General features: G+C 39.2%; 1 protein-coding gene across 1 annotated transcript; it reads right to left on the reverse strand.

Annotated features, from left to right (window-relative positions):
* Positions 1 to 289: 289 nt before the first annotated feature.
* cdr2a (cerebellar degeneration-related protein 2a) lies at positions 290 to 15735 on the reverse strand. Its single transcript, XM_036567381.1, has 6 exons — positions 15614 to 15735; positions 14541 to 14653; positions 11559 to 11707; positions 10166 to 10342; positions 6050 to 6542; positions 290 to 4360 (listed from the first exon to the last, which is right to left on the reverse strand). The coding sequence occupies exons 1-6, from the start codon at positions 15693 to 15695 to the stop codon at positions 4019 to 4021; spliced, it is 1356 nt and encodes a 451-aa protein (XP_036423274.1). The 5' UTR covers positions 15696 to 15735; the 3' UTR covers positions 290 to 4018.
* Between the last annotated feature and the right edge of the window lie 1646 nt (positions 15736 to 17381).

The following is a 17381-nucleotide window of genomic DNA, read 5'->3' on the forward strand; positions in this document are numbered from 1 at the left end:
TTGCTCTACACAAGATTTCATTGCACTGCTAATAGACCATGAATAAGTTTCTTATAGGCTTTAAAGCTCTGTGTTGCTTTACTTGAAAAAAGACAGTAGTCTGTAGTATTTGATTAGAACACGTTGACTTTTAAGAGGTTTCAACAATTCACAAAAACACCAAAGATATTTAAGCACATGGCTATTACAAGGGTCTCCTGGTGCATTTACCAACGTGTCCCACTTTTGCTGAATTCGCCCTCGTTTGCAGTTCTAAAGTAGACTCTGAAATGAAGACACAACACACTTGTTGATTGTTGCAAATCTTTTTAATAGGCTATTTAAAACCCTAAGCAAGTGTTAGTCTCTGCTCATGCCACTGTAATAATCCTCACATGCTGTAGATCTTTTAAAAAGGCATTTCTATGGCATTTAACTACAAAGGGTCTATGAACCTTAGCACCATGTAACAGATTTCATGTTCGATTTTAGAACCATTTATCAAGAACATGAATAAAAAAAAAAGTGTCCAAAACAGTAACTTTTACAGTCTTTATAGACTTAAAAAATATAATAAAGTGGTCATAAACCAATGGACGGATGTGATCAGGGACAGATTGGTAAGATGCCAGGCTGGAATGTGCGTGAGCGCTGCTTTACAGGCAATTCAAGCAGCAAATTTTGGAAAAGAACAATTTGCAAGCCAGCATTTCTCATCAAAGCATTTAACATTTCTTTACATTTTTCAACAACAACAAAAAAAGTAAGTTTACAGCCACTGCTTTCCAAAAGCATGAGCATGAACAATGTACCCAATCTTAACTTCTTATTGCCTTTAACTTACATTCCCATGTTTACGTTCCATTCACATGATGCAGGACGGGAAGCCTGAAGGATTTTCAGGAATGTTGAGTGTGGCTGTGAAGGAGGATTCTGAGGTATGTTTATCCAGAATAAATAACATCTCAGTCCTTTAAAAAAACAGGTTGTTTGACCACTCCAGCAGGATTGTGCTATAGTTGTGACCTGCCTACAATTTGGAAACAGAAAGTCAGCCCTAGTGGTCACTTCTAAAAAGACGCATTGAAACAAGGAACGCCAAACACCCACCGTATGTTTTGGTGCAACTCAACCCAACATAACTTACAATCCACCCATTTTTCTCTCAGACAGTCCACTGTTTACTCCCTACATGTTCAGGCATCACAACACCAGCTTCTGAACAATGGAATAACAGTTATTAACGCACCCATCAATCCTCCACCCACAAACGTGTTCTTTCCTGTGGCGAGGCTGGATAAGGAAGCCCATTTCCACCACATAGAAGAAGGGAAGGGTGGGGGGACTCCTCCCCCTTTGTGTTTCTCAATATATCAAAGCAATATATTCAAATTTTGACTTATTTTGCAAGTTTGACTTTTTAATTCTCAAAATAATAACTTTTCTCTTGATTTTGAATTATTAAGGTGATATAATGACTCAATGATTACTTCATGAAGGTCTGATTTAATAATGACAATCACCTACTGGCTTACTATGTTAAAATAAGGATTATTTCCTCCCTCGAAATTCTGACTGTACTGAAATAAATAATAATAATAATAATAATAATAATAATAATAATAATAACAATAATAATAATAACAACAACAACAACAACAACTTATCCAAATAAATAAATAAAATAATAATAGTTCCTTACTCACAATTTAACAGCTGGTTATGTAAACATACTAAGTTATTTCTTCAGGGTGGGTTAGGTTTGTGAGAAAATGTCATTATTTTGATATATTAGGTCAGAATTTCAATACAAGTAACAATGTTGACATCAACCAGAAATTTAAAAAGTCAAACTTTCCAAGTTCTAAGTTTCTTAAGTTGTTATTTCTACACAAACACAAGAAAATAAGTCATTATTAGGGGTGTAACAATACACTCGGCCCATGATTTGATTTTTGATACTGGATTTGCTACTTGAACATGCTGGTATGGGTTGTTTGGTGCTGGTTGTTTGCAAACTTCTGTATCCAACCAGTATAACTGCATTCAATACCATAATAAATAGAATGTCCATTCTCGTTATCACAATGTCACCATGCACTGTTACACCCCTAGTCATTATATTGATACAATAAATCAAAATATCATGAAAATCCATTACTGAAAAGTAAAAGTAAAAACAGACAAGAAAAAAAAATGCATGTGTACATGTCAATAAATTGCCTGTTAGGAATAATCAATCAATAATCAATGGAGTATTTTGGTTTGTATTCAAGTTAGCATTAGAAAATTTGGCATTGTTGTTTCCAGCCTGCTTAGATTCAATCAGCTACGACACCACAGTCCAGCTCGGTAGCTACGCATTTACTGCAAACAGAGCATTATGTGGTGACTCCAAACAAAGCTCGTCCAAACTTGCAACCAGTGCTACAAAGGAACACATTAGTGGGTGGAGCACATACAAATCAATTCTTCTATTTTTCCAACATTCATTTTCTTTTACTCCCAAATATGATCCAATTTTCACATTATCCAACCAGCCATTTCATCACTGGCAACTGCCACTTTCACCAACATCTGTGCACAAAGACCAAACCCAAAATGTCATATTGCAGCAGAACCCACAAAGCCTGAAAACGTTTGGATGTAGAAGAAAATAAGACCTTGTTCCTGGCTTTAGGTATCAAGTACCACAGGCTTTGTGTTAAGAAATTGACTAAATAATGAACCCTTCTTATTGGACAAAAGTAGACCATCTGCCCAAACTAGACTGGATCTACTTCTAGCCTATTAAAGGCTGTGAGATTAAACCAGTAAAACAATTAGTAACAATCTAAGTAGCTATTCAACGGGCCTCTTCTACTCAAAGCAAGATCTCCCATGTGAGCCAACATAAACTAACATTGATACAAATTCTAATCAATCTAATCCATCAATGAAACATTGAATCAGTGTTTATATATCTGTCTATCACAATGGATTACATTTCAGTGTAGCCTCAGACTCCATAATGCAGCAGCCAGATAATGAGACGCAGTTTTGCTACATGCAAAATCAAAAGATAAATACAGTGAATGAACAAAAATATGAAAATAAATAAATCTCTTATCTACACCAATGTGGAAAAAAAATAAATACAAAACAACAACAAAAACCTGACCATAAAATCTGCATAAAGTGCAGAGTGATTTAGCATCACAAACTGTGAGCTACAACTCGCTCTAAACTAGCCAATACGCACACTAAAGCGTCCCAAGCACGCTTCCCTAGTTGACCCAAGCTTAGTCTGGCCATTTTATTAGTACACAGCACTGATGAGGTAAGCTTGAATTTGTACAAAGTATAAAATATGCAAATGTACACAACTACCTTCACGAATTTCACTTGAAATAAGCGTTTTCTTTTCAATAACTGACCACCAAAACTAGCGTGATCCTCAGACTCTGGTTAAACTTTTGGCTACAAGCAACACCGCATTTCTAATTTCAAGGCTTCATCTTGCATACAATCTACAACGCTAATGTAGGAACCATGTTAGTTACTAACTGCTAGGAGCCGGCCTACATTATAATATTCAAGACTACCCTGGCAAATATTTAAGAAGTAAAAGAGGAAAAAAGAGTTAGCTTCTCGTCTAACTACAAACAAGCAGGCCAGATTGCTCTACAACCAGCAGCAGATCAAAGCAGGGCTACAATCAGGTGTCGCTCTCATGCATGGCTAATCTCAGAGGTCCATATGGGTACAAATGACTGGACTTTATCAGAAAAGGGTGTTGTATAAAATACTAGCCGAACGACTCTGCACTGTTAATTATGGACGGTATGTATTATGGTTACTGTATGCTGAATACAGGCACAGGTGTCATAGTGCAAAAACCACAGCACCTTACGATGTCTCATAAGACCAGCTTTCACGAGCTCCTCAACACCTGCTTCATCCAATTTACACAAAGCGAGGTAAGTGCAAAGCCCCCGATCATTAGAATGAATGGGGGTTATTAAGAATACTGCTATCTGCAACAATAGTGGAGCTTCCACTACTGCTGCTGACTCAGTGTGGCCCTGTTCTCACTCAGGTCCTCTTTGGTTTTCTGGATGCAGGTGAAGATCTCCTTAAAAAGGGTCTTGTACTCTGGCTGGTGCAGCTCATCTGCGGGGCAGCCTGATTCCACCGTCATGGATGCGGTCGCCGTGGTGACAGTAGTCACGGAGCTGGACCGGCGTGAGGCAGGCGTCTGAACGGCCTTGTGGCTGAGGCCATCGGCTCCGCGCTGACAGCGGCGCAACAGCTCCTCATACTTAACCTGCAGCGCGCTGTACTGAGCGTCAACCTCATTCAGCAGAGATATCCCACGCTGCCTCACAGCCTGCGAATGTCCCTAAAACGAACAATGCACATCAATTAGCCACTAATAGCACTGGTTATGGAAAAAAGCTGGTGCATCGTTTACTTACAGATATTATATATATATATATATATATATATATATATATATAAAAAACGCAATTCTTTTTATAGGACCATTTTCCAGCTTCATTTATTGCTTACAGTTAAACAGATTTTGTGTGTGTGTGTACTGTGCCTTTAAGATCGATATATGTTAATGATCTCTGCACTGACTGACTGTCCTGTATTGTGTTTCTTTAAAAAAAGCAGTCCAAACTAGAGTTTAAAATAATTGTCCAAACCAGACAGGAACAGACTGTTCACGTCAGGTTCAGACGTCATTTTCCAAATGTGTGAGGCTTGGGTCGGGTTTAAATTTCACATTCAGGTTCTTACAGCCCGCCTCCCCCTTTCAAAGGATTTCACCTTGAATTCTCCCTGCTTTAGTTTATTCATCCTTCCTGCTTTCATTACCTTACAAGAGTTTTTAATCTGGCACGCTAACATACTCAGCACCAAGGTACACGCTCATTAGTAAACGAGACATATATGGCAATCAATTCAGGAGAGCACAGTTTAGTACAGATCGCTGAACAGTTTTGGTCAAACATATTTTTATATATGTTTATTTTTTATATAAGTTAGATGTTCTGTGCAAAGAAATTGAGTTCTAGGATTAAACAGGTGAAGACAAACATCTTGCTTTATTAGCGTAGCGCAGTATAGGAAGTTTATCCTGACTAAAAAAAATTGGTCAAAAAAGTATTATATGACAAATAAATTTGTTAAAACTGAATTTTAGACCAAAGTTTATTTTAATAATAAATTTAAGACCAAAATTTCAGGCTAGATTAAAGCTCTAGTCCAGACTGAAACCCTCCTTACAACTTCAACATAAATGTGCGGGGCTAAACTACCACAGACTATATGTAACTAATGTGCCTTGGTTTTCTTGACATCACAAAAACAATTAATTAAAAACAATTTTTTTGCAGTTTTTCCACAAAAAGCATCACTTTAAACATCACTTTCAGGATTTTGTTTTTTCATGATAGACATTGCTGGGAGTGAACTTTACACATACAAGAAATATCAGTGCTATATTAATGATTAATATCACCTTTAACAGAGAAATAAAAAGGCCATTTTTGACGAAGTGCGTAAACATCAGCTGTTTTCAAACATATTTACATTCATGCTACAAATATATAGATACAGACATATGGATATTTATCATTTTGTAAAGAGACTCTTCATATTTAGATGATATAAATGGGGAGGAAATAGTATGTTTTGCAATTTTAAAAGTGCCTACAGATGCATGCAACTCTAATTTAGGAAAAAAAAGGAAAATACAGTTTCCATTAAGACGCCCCTTTAAATTTAATTTGCAATGTTCATGCATCATTCCGACAAACTGTAGTACACTAGAAGTACTGGGGGCAATACAGTCAATATCTTATCAATTAACCAATCATCAATCAATCATTAGATAGAAGACACAGCAGGAGGCACAAAAAATTCAAGCTAGTTGATACTAGCTTGAATTACTACTTGGTAGAGTAATTGATTATAAAAACAACTGTGAGATTAAACAGCAGAAGGTAAAATGGATTATTCAAATAATCAAACAGCTGATAGATCAATTGATTATAGAAATAATCATTAGCTGCAGCCCCACCTCTGTTCGCCGCACGCACGTGCGATCATGCCCCCGCCGCAGCTCCTCGGCCCATGTGCCCCGGACGTAACTCTCACTACTACAGCGTCGTCTCTCCGGGACCGGCTCCTCCTCTTCCTTCTCCTCCTCCTCTGGCTTCACCTTCTCCTCTGAAGGGAAGAAGACGCTGTCTGGCAGCAGGGCGTCTGTGGGCCTGGTGCTGGGGGCTTCTGAGCGCCACAGCAGCCGCAGCTCCTCTACCTCGGCCTCCAGCTCGGCCAGACGGCGCTGTGCCCCCTCCAGCAGAGTGGCCCGGTGCTCCAGCACCCTGTTCTCCTGGTCCGTCAGTTCAGCGGCCCGCTCTGCGGCCTCCCGCTGCTCACGCTCGCTCACCAGCTGAGCCTGCAGGGTCCGCAGGGTGCTCTGAAGGGAGGCGTTCTCCTCTTCCACCATCTGCCTGGCATCCAGAGCCTGCCACACATGCTCCGAGCTCAGGCTCTCACAGCTCAGCCGTCTGCAGAGCAACAAAGGGAACATGAGCTACAGGCTGTGTCAGTGAGGATGCATTTAAATCAGATTTCTGGAACAAAAATGTTCCAAAGTCACTACACCGTGCTGTTTTCCCCAAACATCATTGGTTCCACTGAATTAAGAGGCTGTTAAATAGTTGAATTACAAATACTGCTGCATGAAAGAGAACACATCATAAGACTGGCTATCATCACCAAATACCCCCAAGCTTTGCCACATATGGTAGTTAAGTTGCTTTGGCAGTAGGTAGTCTAAACTTTGAGAAGCTGATGTTTGATAATACTTTTAAAGTATAGTTTACGATTTCAGAATCAATGCCTTCAACATATAATTTCAGGTATGATAAAAGACTGAAGTCTTTAAGACTGGGCGGCTTCTGTTTTGAGCTAGAAGGCCAGACCCCTCCTTTCTGATGAACAGAGGTAGGACTGACCCTTAGAACTGAGAAACAGTGGGAAGATGAGATGGTGATGTGGTGCAAATGGGAAATTTACAGGATGTTAGAGTGGATGTAGGAGGGGCTTCTGTCATGGTCCTCCCCACCAAACTACAGTTATATTATTAGTACATTTAGTGACGAGGCGTTTTAGCCTCCTTGAGATTTGGGGGTATACAGACGAAACGTACTGGCTTTGTAACATTTTCGTGTGTGATGGCAGCGATTTTTCGAAAATGCCATTCGTTTTTCCTATAGAGAAAACCAGCTTAGACTCAGAATTCCTCATATGGGCATGATACCGACTACAGAATGACTCCATGATTTTTAGAGGTCCATACAAGTTGATATTCCAGTTTCTCAATCAAAAGATCACATGCTTTTTTTAAATGAAGTAAACACTGTTAAGGTTTCAAATGTACCACTGACTTTCCAGTCCAAACACTCCATATACGACACTAAGCACAGCCCGTTTTTAATTTTAATGATGATTCAAATAATTTAAATAATGATGAGGTCACAGCATATATCAGTCATAAAGGGACAAAAACAAAAATAACAACAAAAAATAGCCTGCTTAGTTCTAGGGGCAAAGACAGGTTGGTCATGGTCATATAAAAATCAACGGTGACTATTTTTGGCACATACGACCACACAAAGGTCATAAACCAAAACCATAATAAAAATGTAGTATATAGTTGGCCTTTTTATGGAATGCCTTCTGGATGAGGGGTACTCCAGACTTCCTACTGTGAAATTCTGTTATTGCTGGTATTACTGCTAAACATTTTAAATTTATTATTATAATTATTGTTATTTTTAAGATACACATACACATCGCTTCTACCAATGAGGGCTAAATGCTAACAGACTGAGAGCTAGTCTAGTAAAGTCTATGTTGCTTGGACCAGATGTTTTTCAAACCAAATATGTTAAAATATATGCATCAAAATAAATATGATATGTTAAAGTGAGTGTGTCAAACACCGGCACATTTTTTGACCAAAGCAGAACAGCGCTTGACCCCTATACGTTACTAAGGGAGACTTAGATTTAATATCAGTGTTGAAACTAACCCTGCCATGAGGAGGCTGTCCTTTAGCCCGGCTAACTCTTGCTGTGAGTTAATCACACACTTCAAAACATATATTCCATATAGTAGTACAAATTAAAATCTGGTCACCAAGAGTGAGATTAAAATAATATATGTGTAAATTCTGTGACACAAAGCTTAGTGCTTAAAAAAAAAAAAATCACTCATGGAAAAAAGGTACTTTTATGATAGAAAACAGCTCTTCATGACAAATCTCAAGAAATATCTGAGACAATAACAACCAAAATCAGGTTCTTTTTGGATTTAACTACTAAAAATGTCACATTTTACCCCATGTTAGATTGTGACCTGCTCTCCTTTACAGTGTTTTGTTTTAAGAGAATCCAGAAGTAGTCACTAAGAATTCTTAGCTTTGCTTATAGTGGATAAAACTAAGAACACCAGTTGCCAACCGTAACCAGGCCTGTTACATACCGGTGCATGTTTGTTTACATCTTAACCTCTCTAACGGCAAAGGCAGATCAGATTATTGGTTAGTGGATTATGGAAGGGAAGTCAAAGCAGATTATGGTGTCTGGTTTTCAATGTCCTTAAGATGCACACTCAGCAGGCAGGCACTAATGCATCAGGACAGGTCAGTGAGCAGGCCAGAGAGGTCATACATGAGCTAGCCCCCCTGTAGAGGTATTCGACAACTCCAGACGGTACAGCTGCTCCTCCCCAGCCCGTTTCCCCTTTGCCTGCTCTTTGCATAATAAGCCTTCTCTTGCTTCAATGTTCAATCTCAAAGCTCGCAGAACATTACAATAAAAACAGAGACTGAACTGTGTGTGTAAAACAGTTCCTGTATGAATCATCACTTTGACCGTAAGGCCCACCCTCCCAAGTTTAAAATTCATAAGTGTTTACATTCACAGCACCAGCACAGGAATCCAGCTTTGTTTATGTGCTTTCAAAGACGAGTGAAAGTCTTTTAAAAGAGTTTGCTACAGAGCCTGCTAAATGTTTAACTATACAAGACAATTTATCTTTCAGAATTTGATTAAAACTGTGTGGACAGTTTTGCAGTTTCATTAAAGCAATTCATGAAATTGATTAATGGCATCATTAGTGTAACTAATATCAAATTTTTTTCCATATTTATTTTTTGGGGCTGTAAACACACAAAAAAAAAAAACATCGAAGACAAGAACCAAAACAATATCAAGATTTAAAAATAAAAGCATCACTGAATCAGAAATATGATGACAGGGCATCCACATGTCAGAAAAGAACTGCTAATGAAAACATGGGGTGAAATATAAAACAAAAAAAAAAAAATCATCTAATATCTACCACTTTAGGGAATGTCTGCTGGTTTATCCTCCCATAACATACAGCGCATTTGTAAAATGCAACCAGTTCAAAGTGATGTACGCAAACCCTTCTATTTTTAGCGAAGTAGCTTTTTAAAACAGGTGCGTGCAGCAAACAGTGCAGCAGCTCTTCCACCACAATCATGAACAAAAACAGAGGATAGTGGGGCATTATTGTTTGGTGGCCTTGCATAGGCTAATCATGTGTTGTGGCATCAACACCACATCTTAACCCGCCCCATCTCACACTCTACTACCAGTCCGTGCACTTCACATTGGTCTACACTTTTGAAATGTTTGGAAACCTCTGATCAGAAACTGGCCAAACGTATGCTGTATAGGTTAAACCAGTAACAGCAGCCGCTTTGAGATAACTGAGCAACTGACGCAATTTGAGGCAAGTCTACGATGACTTAGGCAGTTTGCACAACACCAATTGTTGGACATAAGCCTCTATTCCTTGTTAGCTGCATTAGCCTCGTAATTCCAGTACACAACCATAACAGCAAACTAAGGAAAGCTAAGCAACTTAAGCTTTCTGAGTAAGATAACCCTAATTATTTATTTTTTCTTTATTTTTAATTAACTCTGTTGATGTTAACATCTTTATTTATACAGTAGATCTTAAGCGGAAACTGGGCAAGATGGAAATCTGGATGAGATTCAGCCACGTAGGCGCCCTTCACCAGCATGTTGGAGCAGGACGGCTTGGCTGTTAATGTGAGTGGTAGAAATATGCATGGCGGTGTGTGCACACTCACGTGTCCTGGTGCAGATCGTAGAGCTCTTTCAGGCAGGAGATGCTCTGGGCTGCCAGGCTTCGGCGTGCTTCAGCACGTTCTTTCCTGGACCGCTCGCACTGTGCGGCCTTCAGCTCATCCACCTGCTTCTGCAGACTCTCCATATGAACCTGCAGGCTGTCGATGGTCTCGGTTAGACTGAAGAAAAAAAAAAGAAAAGAAAATAATTATTTAATGCATAGTATTATTTGTAGTATTTTTTTAAATGGGCAAAGCTACTGCAATCTGTCAACCTCAAAAATAAAATATCATTAATATAAAATTGTCAAGTATTGTGATATACATATTGGCCTCATCACCTTCCTCATACCATCATTGCCCATTCATTCCAGCACTGCGCAACATGGCTACCTATTACAACAGCTCTGTTTACAGTACATGTTGAAATAATTTATTTGTACTAGCTATTGTTGGACAAGGTTGAACAAGGTTACTAGGCTGGACATACCGAGTGTTATGTAGCAGCTCTAAAGACTGTAACACAACAGTTTGAATAATTTACATATTTCAAGCAAAACTGAATTACAACTATGATTTTACTTTATGTTAAGCAGTAACTACAAACACAGTTGTGGGCAAAGCATAGGCAGGTCAATTTCCTACAGGGTCAATGTTTATATCTATCTACTCAGGCATAGACATACGCATACAATTAGATCACGCTTAGTTATATGCAAAAGGTTGGACAAATTATACTTTGTTGATTTTCTCCCTGAAAATAAGTTAATCCATCCTCTACAGAGATGACAATTCTGCACATTTTAAAGGATAGTTACTGTTTATTTGGTGACAATTAACAGATTGGAAAAAAAGTTGCAAAAATCATAGAACATTTTATATTTGATATTTCTTTGAATATATTAGACTCAGCAAATAAGCAGAAATTATGCAAAAAATGTCATATTTAAGTTTGCCGTTGACTGTATCATGACACCCTGATCTCAGGATGCTAAAAATGTCATCCAGACAGCAGAAGTGATGAATAAGAAGAATTTTCCAAAGCAAGTGCTGTAAATATCAGGTTGTACTACAGAGCCAGATTACTGGGTGGGTAAGCTAACTTTGGGCTCAACACAAAGGCAAATTAAGATAAATAAAAGTGCTCTGTAATCAGGCTGTGGCTACTTTACTGAACCAGTTAGCGTGCAACTAATGAATCCAAGGGTGACAGCTCTGCACATTTAATGTTCTCCCCGATCCATGACACCTCATAGCTCATAAAGACCTTCATACTCATCCCATGAGTTACAGCAAGAAAAACGTTGAACATCAAATAGTACGGCTGTCCAGCACTAGATGAAAACTGCTCCAAAGGCTCTTCCACTACTAGTTGGCTTCGGTCTAGGAGGCTCACCTCTGAATCTTTCCCTGGGCCGTGCGGTTGTCCAGCACCAGACTGTGGTTAGTCATCTCCAGATCTCGCGCCGCCGTGTCCAGCTGTTCGTACATTTTAGCATGCTGGTCATTCATCTGCCTCAGGAGCTCCACCTGCTTGGTCAGGTACTGAGCAAGACACAGACACAAGCAATGTCAATCAGATATCTGTCCTGTATTTTAATCTTCAAAAGAAGAACTGCTAAAACACCATCACAGCTCATCTAGATTTACAAAACATTCTTACTCTTAAATATTTTTGCCAAACTGAATGGTTCTAGTTCTTTGCCACAAACAGAATGTGAATTTGTTTTAATCAGTAGATATGAAACAAATTCCATGTAAAAAAACAAAATAAAACAAAACAAAAACAAACAAGAAAAACACCACGCAGAAAACACTTTTATTTTTATTGAGACACACCATGGATCTTATGGAAAAAAAAGTTCTAACTTCTAAGTGGTGCTATGACACCTATAGAGGGTGCCAGTGAGTAGTGTTTGTTTACTTGAGCTGCCGACTTTAGGTTTGCACTTTAATAACTGCATACTTTTATCAAAAAAAGACATTGTTTATTGCAATTATTTATATGGCAGTTAATTGTCAGCTAAAATTTCACAGTCTTAATAGGCTTCGGGCCTTTATTTTTAAGAGTGGAGTCTGAATGAAACATAATCTTGGTTTATAATAAATTTGGTTCAGCGGAACCCAGTTACGTCAAGAGAATTTCACAACTGCATCCTGTGACAACGCCAATCTAACTCTAATTCTTTCTACATAATCAGATTTCAACACTGCCCTCAGAAGCACAACTTAGTGGCATAACAAAATAAAATGTAGCATATAACTTATTGGAATTTGGCTTCCAACTAGCCAAATCAATTCCACATAAACAACTTGCATACATGCAAACATGGAAAAAGGGACAATGTTCCTGCTGTTTAAACTATAACCCTGTGACCTCAGAGCATTTAGCTGTGTTTTTTTTCTGCCTCACTTCCTCATAGGTAGACAGAGCGAGAAGGGCAAAAACAATGCAGGTCTTAAGAGCAGAGGTTATATCAGAGCTAAGGGAAATTTCCATTCACTGAGCTCGGCTAAGGCCTTATCTCACAGCTGGCCTGGTGCCAAACACAAACGCAGGTAAGAATCACTGGCAGCTCTCGCTGACCCATGCAGTGGCCTGACAGGAGGCAGGATGGAGGTAGAGAGAGGTAGAGAGAGGTGTAGAGAGACAGAGGGAGAGAGAGAGAGAGAGAGCAGGAGAGAAGGAAATCCTCTGGTGTTTACTCCATTCCCACCAGACGAAAGTACACACAAGTTTAATATAGCAAACAGAAGGAAACGAGGCAGAGAGAATATCCTACGGATAGGTGGATACAAGAACGAGAGTGGTAAACACTTCACGCTCTGGCCCAAACTTATTTAAGCTAATGAGCCACTTTCACACAAAGTACAAGTTATTAATTTAAAGTTCTTCACTTTTCCGGAGACATTTCTGAGAAGATTACATATAAGATAATCCACTTTCGTAAGGAAGGGGACATTCAAAGGAAACAAAGTTTAAAAAAGGGAGTTAAAAAAATATTTATAAAAAATAAATTATTAAACATATGGAGTGAACTGTGTCTCCTAACAACCGTGCAAAAGCTGGCAGGCCATTAAAACTGTCCCCACCAGATAAACAGCACCTAAAGCTTTCATCTTTGATAGAGAGCAGAAAATCAAGCTCCACTATGAGAACACAACCATGGGTCTGAAAGGTAGTTTTTGAGAAGCACCTAGGAAGAAAAGGAAATAGACAAAAATTAAGGATTTTGCAATTAATTAATTATGTCAATTATTTAAATAAGTGACAAGTGGTTGCAGAATTTTGCACAGTACTGTACAGATATTTATATTCCTGAAATTAGCCATGTTTTTATGTGAAAAACACTTGGTCAGCATTTTTTGCCCTTGCATAAAACTAAAAAAACTAAATGTTAAGCAAATAAAAACTGATAATACATACAAGAGAAAAGCTGCAAACAGATATTAAATATAGCAATAATCTCTCTCTCTAGGCCTAAAACAGCACCTTTAAGTGCAAAAGTAGATAATAGATGACGTAACGATAAGGAAAAGAGGAGAGAGAGAGAGAGAGAGAGAGAGAGAGAGAGAGAGAGAGAGAGAGAGAGAGAGAGAGAGAGAGAGAGAGAGAGGTGTTGAGGAGAACTTTGGTTCTCAACTAAAGACCGTGACAGATTAAAAAAAGAGGAAAAAAAAAAAAAACATGGGTGCTCAAAGATATTGTAATCATATTGACATAATATTTACTTGAAAAAACAAGCAATTATCAGACAGATGTTTAAATTTGACTGATATTTCAAACTGATATTTGATGATGTTATTTCCTGTACTTCAAAAGTGGAAACTGTTCAAGTGACACTTTGGTTACTGTACTAAAAATCATTTTACTGCATTTGCGACCTTACAGAAATAATTGTTATATTTCTCTGAAATGCAAATTCTGCTTCTACATTTTACAAATGCTTGTGTGTCATCAATGGCAGATGTGCACATGAAACACACTGGATATTGGCATCGGCCCACAATCCCAGATCAGAGCATCCCTTCAAAACCCCTATGGACTCTAGCAGGGCAATACTCTAAAAAATGACTTTTACAATTATTTAATATCGCAATGAAACTACCGTCCCGATTATCCCTTTTGTATTCCATTAATTCCACTAATTCCATTCCTGTGGCTACCAATTCCAGATGTAAATTGTCAAAAACATGTCTTTTTGAGACTGAACGAGGCTTCTTTCCTTCAAGACTTCACTTTCTTGGTCGCCTTTCAAAAACTACAACCATTCAGGGTGAAGCACGAACACACAGGCTCTCCCAGTTATCCCCTCATGGCCGATCCCAGCCAAGAAACAGTTAGAAACTAGAGAACAGAGCTGGAGGGGAATGTAACCTCGATCTCCTGCAGCTGCTCCTGGTTGGTGGAGTACATCTGCTGAAGCCCCTGCTCAAGCTCATGGTTCCGGTCCAGCAGAGTCTTTCCCAGCTGCGCGGCCAAATGTAAATCTGTCTCAGAAACACGCACACAAAAGACAGAACTGTAAACATTAAGCACGGCATAAGTGCAAGGCTCAGGACATCCTGTGGGTCAGATAATGTCAACCAGTGAGTCACAGGAGTCTTATCCAAGAATAAGGACAGCAAGTAGCTCATGTGGTCACTCTGTAGGACGTGGCAACCCATTACAATTCTTTTTAAGCAGCTGGCAAATTCTTACCACAGTGTGAACATTTAGGATAAACTACAAAAATGAATTAACTACAATTCATCAACTTAAGCTATTGCCTTAAAACCTAACCAGCACGAATATAACGCAGAAACATTGTTACAAATGAGTGAGATTAGTAGAAGTAGATCATTTATGCTGGTCCACTGCATCAGCTCTCAATGCAGCATCCACATTTACAGCTTTAAAGGGGCCTCTATGGGCGTTATGGGCGTGACCTTCAGCTGACACGACTATGTCGTCGCTTTAGGAGAAGAGCAGCCAACAGCAAATCACTACTATAGTGTAACACAGCGAATGTGAGGACTATTAAACAATAAGAAATTATAAAAAACACGCTAATATTTCACTACGCCTCTAAAATTTCACTAATTTTTTATTAAGGGACACAGAAACACGAGCAAAGCTGAACTCAGCTTCTTATTCGCCGGCTTCGCGTTCGAATTTCCCCGTTCCACCTTAAATAGCGCAGCAGTTACATACTGGCGCCTAATTTAAGGTGGAACGGGAAAATTCGAACAAGAAGTTGGCGAATGTGAAGCCAAATTCAACCTCGTTATATATAACGGGTGTTTTTTTTTTTAAATAACAAGATAAATATTCTTCCTTCCCTGTGAGAAAACTAGCATTTAGCCTAGAACAACCAACTCAACCGTCCTACTGAATGTAGTGTATTACAATACCGCTATTATTGTGAATCCCAATGACGGCATATACACAGGATATCCCGAGATTCTTACCCTGCTCCAAATCCTTCCTGCTGTACCACAGCTCCTCTTCGTTATGTTCAAATCCCTCTTCCACTATCATATCTGTAAGCATTTTGGCTCGGTTTGAGGACACACGCCGAGTGAAAAAGGTATCAGCCCCGCTCCTCTGAGTTCAGTTAGTGGCTCCCTTTTGTCTGAGAACTACATTCCTTCCTCCTCCTCCTCCTGCTGCTGCTGCTGCTGCTGCTCTGTGTCTGTGTGTCCGCATCAGCAGCAACGTGGCAAACTCAGCATTCACTCCTCTCAGCAGGGCGGCAGACACCGCGCACGATAACAAGCAGAGCGGCCGCCTGATTGACACCAGCATCGGCCAATGAGGAGGAAGAGGGCGGGGCAGAAACTAGTTATTGTTCAGGGCCTTTTGGGTGCGTCCTGAACGGCAACGTGCTGCCTACACAGACAGTACACTGAAAGGTATGAAGGGAGCAAGTCGTGTTCCAGGTTATGGTGCCTACGGAGCCCTGCTGGTGACATCTCGTATAAATAAAAACAATGCGTGGCCACGCCGTATTAACGCGTGGGAATGAGATCCTAATGTGTGGGAATAAGATTATTAAGTCGTGGCCACAACTTAGTAAGGCATGGGGATGAGATCATGCCTTACTAAGTCGGGCCACGCATTAGGATCTTGTTCCCCCATGGTCATGACTTAATTACCTTATCCCCGTGCCTTACTAAATCAAGTTTTTATTTACACAGGATGTCACCAGCAGGGCTCCGTAGGGTGCCTGTTTTAAATTTAGTCCTGTTTTAGTCTTGACTTACCAAGATGTTCTACAGAGTGCACATTCTGTTACAGTAAGGGGATTTTTTAAACAACAACAACAACAATAATAATGATAATAATAATAATAATTTTGGTCACATGTTTACACAGTAATAAATTGGGCTGACAAAACACAACAGTTAATAATAAAAATAACATCACAATTACATTTTTTTTAACTTACTACATTGAAATAATGAAATGATTTATTTTGTTAAATTTGAAGGAGCGCTATATGATTCTTGAGAATGACTGCTGATGATTGAACTCAACCGCAAAGCAAACACACCCCTCCCTTCAGTGCTCCTTCAGAAGCTCCACCCCCCAAATTCATGGATGCGCATTGCCCAGGACAACATGCTCTGTTAGATTGTTGTGGCCATAAAACCCTTCGCAAACTTTGTTCAGATAAATGCTCTGACATGACAGAGTGAACAATGACACAACAAGTAATGTAGCTAACGTTAGCTCAGTAGTGGATTGGCAAACTGTCGTTACAGTTGCTGCTGTGAAGCTAACCAGTTGCTATCATAAACATTCACAAACAGAACAAAACAATACTGACCTATTGATTCTGTGAAACAGCAACAATGAGTTAATGTTACCCACCTGTCCAGCAGGAACGACCTCCTCATCCCTTTTCATGCATTTCAACTCTCAATGAAGCTGAAAACAGCTTCTTTTCGTCAGCTTCTTGTTCAAAACGCCTTAACATGTGCAGTAGCTGGACTACGTTCCAGTGCATCAGCTTGTGGTACATGCATGCTGTGTGGGCAGTCACTGTTTAAAATGTCATATATATCACCTTTAAATATATATTCATATATAGCCAAAAATTTTAAAGCTGCACTGTTTTTTTTTTAAACTGGAAGAGGTAGCATTACTGAATTAAGAGAAAAACCTTGCTAAAAACATAGTGTCCACATACTGCTGTGAGTCGCCCTGTAAAGTTTGAAATAGTAATTTAAAAGT

Source organism: Colossoma macropomum, unplaced genomic scaffold (assembly GCF_904425465.1).
Source record: "Colossoma macropomum unplaced genomic scaffold, Colossoma_macropomum, whole genome shotgun sequence".
NCBI lineage: Eukaryota > Metazoa > Chordata > Actinopteri > Characiformes > Serrasalmidae > Colossoma > Colossoma macropomum.